The following is a 12,070-nucleotide window of genomic DNA, read 5'->3' on the forward strand; positions in this document are numbered from 1 at the left end:
TTCCAGGCTGTCTATCGGGCAAATGGGATTCCTAATATTGTTCGAGTAGAACCAGCAAGACCCGGATAGAATGCCGCAGGGAGGAATTTTCTACGTCACTTTCCGAGGGCCAGCTCCTGTTCGGATTGATTGCACGCGAGTCCCAGACGACTGATGAACCAGCACTCGCGTCCAGTAGAGCTGTCCCACTCTAGACCTCACTGCGTGGCGTATAACATTCAGCAACGGCTTTCTATTTAGGTGGAATCTACAGATTCCACTACGTACTTTCGCTTCGATGAAAAACTAGAGTGTAGAAACAACATGTAATTGCTTCATTATGCGCGAAGCGATAAGAACACTTCTGTTTTAAAGGAGCTGCTGAACATTGACTATCATCAGCAGACCAGCATCATCCCTCGAGAGCTCCAACACCTTATCTGGGGAGCCGTGGAGTGGCCGTTGGAATTCACCAACCACGCGTTCCGCAATGATGGCTTCGGGAGCAAGACACACAGACACACCACTTGTTCCTTCATTCAACTTTATTGCGCACTACCGCCGCTCAACTCAAATTACGCCAAAGGCAATCGTACAATGTCTCCTACAACTTCTCATACACATACACGCGAGGAAGTTCTCGGGTGAATCGATGAGTGTTGTCTAAAATAGTAAACATCCCGAGTTCATTTTTTTACCAAACGAGGAAGCCTATAACACGATCTGTCTAAACTATACTGTAGAGTGCAACATAAGCGTACACTTTAAAGATACTGATAGATGGCAAGCACAGCCTCCAGCAGTATGAAACTTCCATTTGACGAGGAAGTTTTAGGCGACTGTTTTGGATTGGCTTTGGCTAGGTACACGTTGCATAAGGAGTAGCTGCCTCGGCGAATGCGTCTTTCATATTGTGGAAGACTGTCTGTACATGTCGACCTGAGTTTTTTTTCTTTTTTTTTTTTCTTTTTTGAGGGTTTAAGAATGTTATGCGTTATCCACGCGTGGGTAATATTTGGAAGCCACAAGAAAAACACTACATTTTGCATGCTACATACACTCGTTCTCTTACGCTTACCTAGTGTACAATATTATTGCATGGTACATAAATACACTGCGTCTTGTGCTTTACCGTAGCCCGTACGTGTTTGACACTATCCGAACATATTACGTTATGTGCGAACGTTTAAACGCGATGCTGCTTCGTGCATTTCTTTGTTTCCAGTCCTCAGCATGCATAAACTGCTTCTTGGGCAACTCGTGTCTAGCGTGTTCTTCGTTTAGTGCCACAGTAAGATTGCTCGAGAAAATCCTCTTTCACTGACGAACCTGCGAGGGTCTCCACCGAATCTCCAATACTTATCGAAGCTGCCCGACAGCAGAGGGAATCAACCCAGATTTCCCCAAATATTCCCGAAACCGGACTTGATAGAGTTCCACACAGAGGGCGTTGCCTGCAACGACGACGGTCCAAAATATGAGCTGAAATCAGAAGGCGACAGATACCCCTGGTCCGAGAAAATCTGGAAAAGAGGGAAGTTGTTCAAAGTTACTCAGGTGTTAGATTAGGGTTCGTTGACATTCAGCTACGCGCAATGTTTGTCTTTTACAATTTTGTATTAATTTGTTTTGTTTTTTTATCGTCTCATATTTGGGTTTTAGGATTAGGCAAGTTTGCTCAGTTTCCTTGATGTCTTTCTCAATTTCTGACAAATGTTTTGCAATATTGCGGTGATATGTAACATCATAAATGACAATCATAACAAATTTCTCTAGTCAGATCTATATTTGATAGTTTCTCGTCCTTTTTACTCATAAATTTAAAAAAAATTAATTCTCGTTGTTTTGAGGTGCTAGCGTATTTTTCATGCAGTTTCGAAGTAACTGCAGTTTCGAAGCATGAAGTAAAATATTTATATTTGAATTCGTGTGCAAATTAACACCTCCGGAATAAACCGTGCGTTGCACCAGCTAAAAGAATTAACGGGTCATTATTTTAAAATTAACAAATAGAAAAGAAACACGGTTGCCGTAACCAAGAGCTGTTATGAGAAAACCCGAACGTAAAAGAACACGCATTTTCAGCGACCATGCGTGATATTGTTTCTGACTACATACGATTTTTGATACTGCATACAAACGTGCATACTAAACGCTTTCCGCTCGCTAGAAGTTATTAGTGTTCCAGAAAGCAATATAATGCGCATTAATAAAATACAAGACAGTTATGAAAAAAATCTAACAATGTCTTTTTGTTGTTTTTCTTTGCACCGCATACACGCATAGAGTGCATATTGCTGGGAGTGCAGAATGCATACAACAGTTGCGCGTTGTTAGGGAATATGGTAATACTTTAGTATATCATATGCTTTTCATTCGAAATGTATAAATTATTTTGGGAAACATTACATCAGAAAACGGCGTATTTCATTTGACGCGAACACTATTCCTCTCCATGTATTCTATCACACCATTAGAAGTTTTCTTTTATGTGGAGTGCCGGAATATTGTTTTAAATTTTTACATAAAATATATTATTTTCTGAGGTATTATTATAAGTTACAAAATCTCAAGCGTTGCATTCGTGCATATTTTGAACTCTGTAGTTTATTTATGTAGTGTGAAAATACAAGGTTCGCTTTTCTTTCTCTGTGATTCATAAAGTTCGCTAAAGCAGGGCTGAAACGTACAAAATACAAACACCAATATAATGAAGAGGACACAAACTACATCAGTAAGGCGCGCGTCATGTTTGAGCGTTACAGTGGCATTTGCTAGTTCCAAAACAAGTCCAAATGGTTCGTGAGCGTCCTACGTTTCAGGTATCAGATGCTCTGCTTTGTTCAACCTTTGGCGCACAGTGCACTGCCTAATTTTAACGCTGATGCACTTTCTAGCGAGTCATCTGCTTGGAAAATAAACGACGCTAGTACTTTACATAAATAACAAGCTGAAATACAGCCTCACAATATTAGTTCTATTTAAACGAGTTTTAATGGCCTATACTTACAACTTGAGATAGCCTAAAAGTATCAGTATTGGTTTGGTGCCATTGGTTCCGACCTTGTGAGTCTCTATGAGAAAAGAGGAGAGAAAATAGAAGGGAAAAGGGTTAAGAGTATCGCACTCTTCGGATTCGGGTTAAAGAGTTCTGAGAACGTCCAGGTCTGCCTTGATCAAACGACTATCTCTTTGAGGGAGTGCGAATCAAAACTGACGCCACAACGCTAGCTCGATTTTATTGCATTCAAATTTACATTTACACCAGCTATAACGAAATATACTTATAATTTGCCAAAAACAACTTTGACGGACAGAGAAAAACGTTTTGGGAGCATTCAATTCACACCATCGAGGCTAAGATCTCGTTCTTAGAGAACTGGTGGATTTCCGAAATCCGTAGAAAAAGCGACAGCTATTGCTACGGCTAGCAGATGACGTCAGCCTTCGGTGCCCGAGAGCCAGACCATGGCTGTGTTCCAAATCTCACCCAAATGAATACGAGTTACTCCGGCTGGTCGTGTCACGTGAAAACACAGATAAAAGTATGCTCGACGCGGGTACGTTTTCGAACGCCAATGTACAATACCGTCACCCTGGAGTAAGGTCGAGTACATTTGGAACACAGCCCCTGACGCCGCGGCTCCCTCTGCTCGAGTAGCAGATGACGGCCTTGCTGGCTCTGTTCGGAAGGAGGCAGAATGGCGGCTAGCCTTTGTGATAGGTGTGTGATTTATCACGCGCCCAGGAAAGACCAGAACACGCAGGAGAGGGCGTGCAGAAGGGTGCGTGTAGACATCAGGCAGATTATTGTTAGGAGCCTGACAGGACCACTCTAGGTGAAGTTTGATTATTCGTCGAGTAACTGGAGGTCAAAACTATTTTCACTAAGAGTTTTTTAAACTTTCTTTCTCTTCCTATTACGATAAAAAATGACAAGTATTGTAAAAAGGTGGTGAACTTGGCTAGTTGGTAAGCGTTGCATTATACATGGTTAAAGGCAGCGAGCAACGTGAGGAAACTGTAGAAGGATAAAGGAGACAAGGTACACGCGGAACTCAAAGCTCAACATTTCATCCAGAAGAGAAGAAATAAAATTACATATAGCCAACAGGCACGTGCTCATGGCACGGCAACTCTAGGGTGCGGGGCAATGGCATTTGCACATCGAAGCGTTTAAAAACAAAACTTCCTTTTCAGACAGAGTTACAGAAGGATCGCTCACGCAGTACTCCCCCAGACCTTGTATAATATACGCCTCATAAATTTCTCTGAAAATTTTTTCCTTATATCGACCTTTAATTGCGGTGCTGGACTGATTTGGAGTACATGCACAGGCTTGACAGTGCAGAGGCAAGTGGCCCCCCACTGTCGACCTCATAGACAAGTTATGTTCACGTAGCCTATCATTAATACATCTTCCTGCCTGTCCCTTATTGAAATATTGAGTTGTGAGTTCAGCGTCTATCATGTCTTCTCCATTCTTCTACAGTTTCCCCATGTTGCTCGGTGACTTGAACCATGTATACCTACGTTGTTTTTTTGCGCGCGTTCTGTTTGTTCTTAGGAAACGCCTCTTACGCGTATAAACAAACACGCTGTTTACAAACAAGTCCCCCGTTTGGTCACACCAGGTGCGAGTACTGCGCGTGCACAAAAACCAGAATCATGTGAGGTGATGCGCTGGCGCATGAGCCGACAGTAGCGCCACCACAGCAGCGTGGCGTCAGTGCCTCGTGTTGGCGTATAATAAGCGCGCGAAGATGCAGACATCGCCAGTGGCCAAGTAAACGTTCCCATATAAGTGACCTCAAAATCGTAAATTAATTCCTAAAACCACGTGGGAGCTTTCATGGTGCCACGAAAACAAGCATGTTTTGCTCTACAGTTCGCTTTTAGCTAGAAACTAGCAGCGCGGAACATGAAAACAGTTGGGATGCGAAGAACATCACACACATGCACATAGTCCTCTGCCAGAAAATATACACACATCTGGCGAACGTGCCCATATCAAAAACAAAGTTAAAAGAGGTGCATCTAGAGAAATGTGAAGAAAGAAGAGCCCACCTTCACCGTCAGCGCCCAGGAGGTATCTTGGTCGCCGACTACGTCACATCCGTTTCAAACACGTGACCACGAGAAATCGATGACGTCACAGGGGAAGGTTAGTAGCGTGCGAGAAGCAGGACCGCAGTTCAACCCAAGAATTGACGCTCCGGCTTTAGTAGACACGAGTCATACCGTCTCGAAGTAATGATGGTTTTTGGAAATAGTCTTTTTCGTTTTGTAATAATCCGATGTCCAGACACCACTAGAACTGCAACCATCAACTCAATTTCAGCGCAGTGACTGCACGGGCGGTGTTTTACCAATTTTGGTTTTATCGGTGGAGTCAGGAAGCTTAAGCGTATTAGTGCCGAGGGCAGTGTCGGTGCTTCTTCTAAAGTCAGAGCGTCACGATCAGACTCAGGCACACAGAAATACATGCACGACGTTAGGTGGTTTACCACCACCACCAGGGGAACAGTCTCCGCCAGGTGTGAGTGAGAAGAAAAAAGACACCATCGACAGTGGACGAATCATGCGTAGTTTAATGTCCACAAGGATGCGAATGAAAGGTGTTAGCAGACAGCACATCAAAAGGAAGACACGTAATCAGATCACTATGTACAGTAGTCGGTGACATGAGCCGTTTCTTCCGGACAGTGGTCAAGACGCCATACAAGGCGCTGCGGTCAAAACAGGAGCAATGGGAGGACGATCGGCTGAACTTGCTCGTTCCCTAGCTTTAAACGACAAGGCGGATTGGGTGCATAATATTTAACATTAGTTTATTTTTGTGCGATTTATTTATGATACAAGTCCTGCCAATCATTCCTTGATTCTCCCGCCATGTTGAGGATAAACCGGGTCTATGATCCGAGCCTCACGGTGCCGCCGCGACTCAGGCTGTCCATGTGGCGTTCTGACCTGTGTGAGTACGTGCTCCGACGAAGCGACTCATGTGAGCACCCATATCATCCAACGCTTCGCAAAAACAAATAATAAAGATCCACTTTAATTGACCAAGTATAACACGCCGCCACCACCACCACGTAAAGAGCGAAGCAAAAGTACCAAAGCGTAAGTATGTAAACAAATGTGAATAATGAAGTCGAATATGGTTTGTGTGTGTGCAATGTCAACATGACTGATGAATCAATAAAAAAAAAAGTTGATTTTTTTTTCACGTATTTTTCGGACTTTGTTACTTATAGAATGCACGGAAGTAAAAGCTGTTTGTACGTTTTCGTCCGCACGTTGTTCTTAGGTGATCTACATATTACCGTGCAAATACTGTCTTAACTCGAAGCTTCGGAAACGATGTCTCAAGTTGTCTAAGCGAGCGGGATCACAAAAGCCATCTAAAAACATCCAGAATACCTAGTAGCCTTGTTGAGCCACAGAACGGGCTTTTCAATCACGAAGCTATACGTAAGGCCTCTAATCTACCAGAAATTCACGCTATGTCTCGTCACATTTGAATTTGACTCACGCACGCTCTACAATGTTCACAAAGGCATATGGGACTTTTTTTTTATACAGGAGACAAGCATTTGTAGCAAAACTGTTCAAATCAAAACGCAATTTAAACAGTGGGCCGCATCTTTGTAAAATACTCCCTTCATTTGGATGATGGCATTAAAAACCCAACTGCATACTAAGAGGGGGTTAAGGCCTTGTCATGCACTCGTGCCTTTAGCCTTAGACTCCCTCTGTGGAACATGCATTCGCAGACACAAATAAAGAAGAAAAAAAACAATTGCGCATCATTTTTAAGCTAACAATTTGGTATTTTCTTAAAACTCATTAAAAAGAAGAAGAAAAGCCAAGTTTTCTAGCGGACGATAGTCCCACCAAATCCGAAAACGCCTTTCGTCGGTACTTTTTATCTATTAAAAACGCCGCTAACTCGCCCTAAATCACAGGATGAAGAATGAGATTAACTATCTAATATGTGTGCGTGTGTGTGCGCGCATCATGGGTAAATGAGTGCGCTAGCGTACGATACGCCGATGTTAGTGATGTTGGAAAGGAGACAGCTCGAATCCGTTGTCAGTGGGGAAAGGTTGCGCCTTAAAGCCATTGGGGAAAGGTTGCGCCTTAAAGCCATTGAACAACTGGCGCGGTGGGGGTACGGCGGGGTAGTCGAGTCTAAGAGACTCCGGCTTAGTCGGGTCGGTCGGAACCTGCAGTGTGGAGACGAACAGAAACAACAAAGAAAGAATTTGAACGCAGAGTCGGAACAATATTTCTGCGAGACATTTGTTCGTTTGGGGGATTTCGCCGCCCACATCGCAGAAGGTATAAACACGAGACACGGAGTGTCCAGCCTATGCATGAAACCGCGGTCGCACCACCAATGCATCGAACAAAAGACAGACTGGAGACGCTGTCTGAGGCCTGTTTCTGCCCTGTACGGCTCTCTTGTTACAGCAGTAAGAAAGTGTACAGATCCGGCCAGATAAGATAACGATCAAACAAATGGAAGTATCGGATGTCAGAAACTAGATAGCCGGATATCAATATCGTAGGTAGGATCGATGACAGAAACCGGATACCCCGATATCGGAGAACAATGGACATCGGAAACACATGTTTTGACATCCTATACTTCCATTTATTTGATAGTTATCTTATCTTGCCGGACCTGTACACTTTTCCTACTACTTGTTACATTGGTCGTACAAGGCCGCCTGTAGATAATTCCGTCGTCATATCTGAACACCGTGTCTTTTGTGTGATGTACGAGCAGTGGCCCTCCGGCTTGAAGATGTTCAGACAAAGCGATGACAAGAAAGTGGTTAAGCATATCTGCTACGAGTTTTTGCGCGAAATAGGAATAAAAACGTTTTGGCAGTAAAAGGTAGCGTTTTCGTGCGTTGCCTGAGCACACACAAACAAGATTAACAAACGAGTAAGCTTGGCAAAATGGCCAAGAAAAGAGACACGTATAAATGATGACAGTGCATTCAACTTTTGAGCAAACATGTTCGATCAGTGACAATAAAAATTTTTAAAAAGTATTTATATGAAAAGGTATACTCGTAAACTGCACGCAAGCGTCCCACCACCTGCTTTCATTTCCTGAGATTATCAGTTTTACGCTGGTCGGGATTACCAGGCATGAAAATTGAACGACAAAACGCTTCTTACAACGTCAGGTTCACTAGAAACATTATTCTAATGTGCGTGTTTTCTTTACGCTTTTTATGTGTTTTTTTATGTCAAGCAGTTTTAAAATTAGCGTCATAATCGATCATTTGTGAAAAGTGCATGGACACTGGTCTGCAGTATTCAATCCCCCCCCCCCCCCCCCCCCTCGAGGTACTACAACCCAAATCTTTACTGCTGACAGATCGTAAAATAGCGCTAATATGGATAAAACCTCACCGTTCAAATCGCAAATTAGATCCAGAAACGTCAGCGTCTACTAAGACGTGATTGTTGTACATGACAGCACAGGTGCTCGCATTCAGATCTTTGGGAATAGCAATATTCTGGGCAATGGTGAACGGCATCTCGATTTTATATAAGTTGGCATGACATGTTTCACAGCGCCCTTACTCCCCTGAGTTAAAAAAACGGATGATGTTTAGGCGATTGGCACTGTATTCATCGCGACTTCAGGCCCTCTGTATTGGAGGTACATAGTTTAGACAACGCATCTTATAAACACAAGGCATTAGCACCGCGACATAGCATCACGATGCATGCGAGGATAATAGCCTGTAAAATTCCCCAATTGCTCGCGTCATTGCCCTGCCACTTCTTCGTATATAGACAACTCCATTGGAATCAAGCCATTATGATATAATGCCTCGCTTTCAAAGAGACTCGGTAAATCCGTGAAATAATATTTCACGCCAGTGACTAGCTGATGCTTCCATTCCTGATCCAGAGCAGTGAAGCTGCGACTACCATTAACCCCACGAGACTAGGCAGTTTCCTCGTGGTGCCAGACCTAACTTCCATCACAAAGACGTTCGCGTGATGCTCCCATCCATGCAGAGGCCGAGCACGGCGTTCTTCAACGCCGCCCTCCTCGCGAAAGTCCTGCCTCTGGTCATTTCCAGAAACGTCAACGGCTACGCCCCCGATTACATCGTCAGACAGTTCGTCGACGTTGTCGTCGTCGTCGTCGCCGTAATCTGGCGGTACCTCGGCGGCGAGCGGGATGACCGTCGGGGATGGATGGGTTACCGTGGTGGGAGGAGCGCTTGGCAGAGACACCGGCTGTTGCGGCCGCGTCAACTCCACGGAGGTGTCCGTGGGGGGCTGTAGCGACTTGAGCGTCACGTTCAGGATAGAGATTTGCTGGTCCAAGACGATGAAGTCCTGTTTCGAGGTGTGGAAGCCAGGAGCCGACACCTGCGGTTGTCCAAGGAAGCAATCGGTAACAACGCCGTCGACGGGACCGCGGCGCTCGTTTTGGCCATTGTTGTGCGTCAATCAACGAGCTTCGCAAGTATATCGTGATCTACAGCTGGTGACAAATTAAGAACCCAGCAGATGCTCGCCCTCCAGCACAAGCTTACTTTTTTCGACGGCACTTCGTCGCACGTGCAGCTAAAGCCTGGAGGAAGGGCTGATGACTATAGAAATCATGCATTAATAACAAATACGACGTTGCTGCGAGTCAAATTTTAAAAGTATAACTTTCACGACACGAAATGCGAGTGATATTTTAAAAGTACAACTTTCACGACACGAAATGCGAGTGATATTTTAAAAGTAGAACTTTCACGACACGAAAAGTATAACTTTCACGATTGGCTTGGACTATTAGTGGGGAAGACATACTGGCAATCTAGTTTTAAGTAAAAGTCAAATTTGGTTGTTCTTTTTATGTGCCAAACCAACGACGGGCACCCGGCACGCCCTAGCGGATGACTGGGGATTCATTTCTACCACCTGGGGATCTTTTGACATCCAACCGAAAGCTCGGTTTACACAGCGCCTTCTCCGAAATAAGCCTTCATCAGATTGCGGGCGCCTCGGCCGGGATTCGGACCCGTCACCTGGGGATCCGTAGGCCGGCGCTTAGCCTTGAAGCCACCAAAGAGGCTAGGCGACTTAGATTGAACTCGCACTTTGCTGCACCTAAACTTGGCAAACGGCAACAGCTTCTACCCTAGAGAGCCAATCAGAAGGTCAAAAGGAGGCACGTGACAACGGATCGCTGGAGTCTACTCCTCCTGCAGAAGGCTTTAACGTTAACGAGGCTTTGCTTCGTAGTTTCGATTGGCTGCAGGGAGCCATTAGGTTCGCTATTTGCCAAGTTACACTGAAGCTGACTACAGTGGTCTGAACTACCACCCTGTTCCGAGGGCTGAGGCCGAGATCCAACGTCTGTCTTTCATATATTAATCTCCAAAACCCGCAAAACGGTGCGGTTAATGCATTTTGAAGATGAAACTATGTAACTCTAAAACCAAAACATTTGTCTTTTTTTATGTTTCTTTCGTTGGCTTTTTTTGTGTTCTTTTATTCGGAATTTACAGCCGTTTGTCTATGCTTGTTGTTCCTTCATAAAGTAAGCAGCTCCATTAAACAGGAAATCGTTTTTTTTTAACATTAAGGACACTCTGCCATCCTGTGTAACTAAAACCTAGAAAAATTAATAATTTCTATATTCCTCGTGTCCCCCGCTTCATCTGCCACAGACAAGAAAAGAGGTTGCGTACCCTCTTGGAAGTTGGGAGTGCACATGGTATTACGCCTGCTTTGATTGCCGCTGATCCTAAACTGGGTACAGTTCAACAAGTTGCCTGCCCACATACGACAATGAACCTAACGGCCTGAATAGAATTATATGCTCATGAAAAATAACTCGATGGTTAGCCAAGCTAGTGCAATGAGTCCGACATCTGACTCCGGGATTTCCACGTATCTGTCTTGCGTGTGCACGCGCGTATGGCGCCCTTGTGTAACGTAATTTCCGTAAATGTGGTAAATAAGAAATGGACTGTGTAGAACTCTTTTTTCTCCTTTTTCGTTTTTTGGGGAAGGGTAAAAGGGGGGGGGGGGGGAGGGGAGGGCTGGGTGCATGGCTTCGGTTCCGTTCATTTTATGTTATCCTAATATCTCGGTAACGCAAGTTAAGTTACGTTGCAACGTTCTGAGTAGGAAAATGCAATATAGTAAAAGCTTTCACTATACCAGAAGCGGCCGGTTGTTCACTAATAGTAAAGGTAAAAAGTGCAGAATTCTCTCAACCCTTTCTAGAAACCAGAGCCGGCTTGCTAGAAACAGCATCTCAGCTGGGACTGGGTGAAAGAAAGCACTGGCAAAGCCAGCGCACGAGCTGAGCGGTACTCAAACCGCGTCTCAAGACGCTCGCGCCCCAGGCTTTGCAGTGCTTTCTTTCATCCAGTCTCAGCTCAGATGCTGTTCTAGCAAGCCGGCCCAGACTTCGGCAATTATTCCTTATTTTTTTATTCTTTCTTTTACCGATCAGGTCGGGAGGTGGGCAGAGACTAAAGGCGTGATGCCTGACGAGGTCTCTGTCCCCCTTACAGCTCTAGCACAGCATTGTAAAATAGTGCAAAACGTTCACGCAAAAACGTACCGTCAACACAACATGATGTAAGCACAGGTACATAAAAACAAGTAAAACAAACAACCACACAACGGTTTGGTCAGAAAAGGTTAAAAGTCTTAGCGAAATAAATAAATACCAAATATCAAATATGATTTATGAAATTGCATAGGTTCCCTAACACAGTGTCATGCCCACCAAGATTTCCTTTAGCTTTTTTTTTTAATTGTAGTAGATTATATTTAAAATCAATTAGTCCCTTTGTATTTTTTTAAATTTTGGCGACTTGAAAACGTTTTGTTTGTCTCCCGTAATCGGTGCGTATTTTAGGAGGTCTTCTATGGGTTTGTCGAAGTGTGTAATGTTTACTGTCATCTGGCGAAATCATGAAAAGGTTTTCGTTGTGTATTTTTGTAATAGGTTAAAATAATAGATTTGATTGACTTTGAGTAGGCCATGTTTATTGAATAATAAACCGGTGGGGATACCTTGGCCGTTACCTTTATGGTT

The 12,070-nt window shown here is 44.1% G+C and overlaps 1 protein-coding gene across 3 annotated transcripts in view; it reads right to left on the reverse strand.

Moving 5' to 3' along the window:
• Positions 1 to 506: 506 nt before the first annotated feature.
• Positions 507 to 12,070, reverse strand: part of LOC8050684 (carboxypeptidase D) — a 40,917-nt gene continuing 29,353 nt past the window's right edge. The window contains exons 8-10 of one of the 3 annotated variants that reach the window (XM_029974710.4): positions 9,223 to 9,390; positions 2,990 to 3,053; positions 1,413 to 1,502 (exon numbers count right to left, since the gene is read on the reverse strand). In XM_029974710.4, the coding sequence (XP_029830570.3) occupies positions 3,012 to 3,053; positions 9,223 to 9,390 (210 nt within the window). In that variant the 3' untranslated portion in view covers positions 1,413 to 1,502; positions 2,990 to 3,011. Of the gene's footprint in view, positions 1,503 to 2,989; positions 3,054 to 5,545; positions 7,209 to 9,222; positions 9,391 to 12,070 lie in introns of those variants that run through there. The other 2 variants (XM_042290866.1, XM_042290865.1) reach the window with 2 other exon arrangements.

Source organism: Ixodes scapularis, unplaced genomic scaffold (genome assembly GCF_016920785.2).
Source record: "Ixodes scapularis isolate PalLabHiFi unplaced genomic scaffold, ASM1692078v2 PGA_scaffold1__304_contigs__length_218370807, whole genome shotgun sequence".
Classification (NCBI taxonomy): Eukaryota; Metazoa; Arthropoda; class Arachnida; order Ixodida; family Ixodidae; genus Ixodes; species Ixodes scapularis.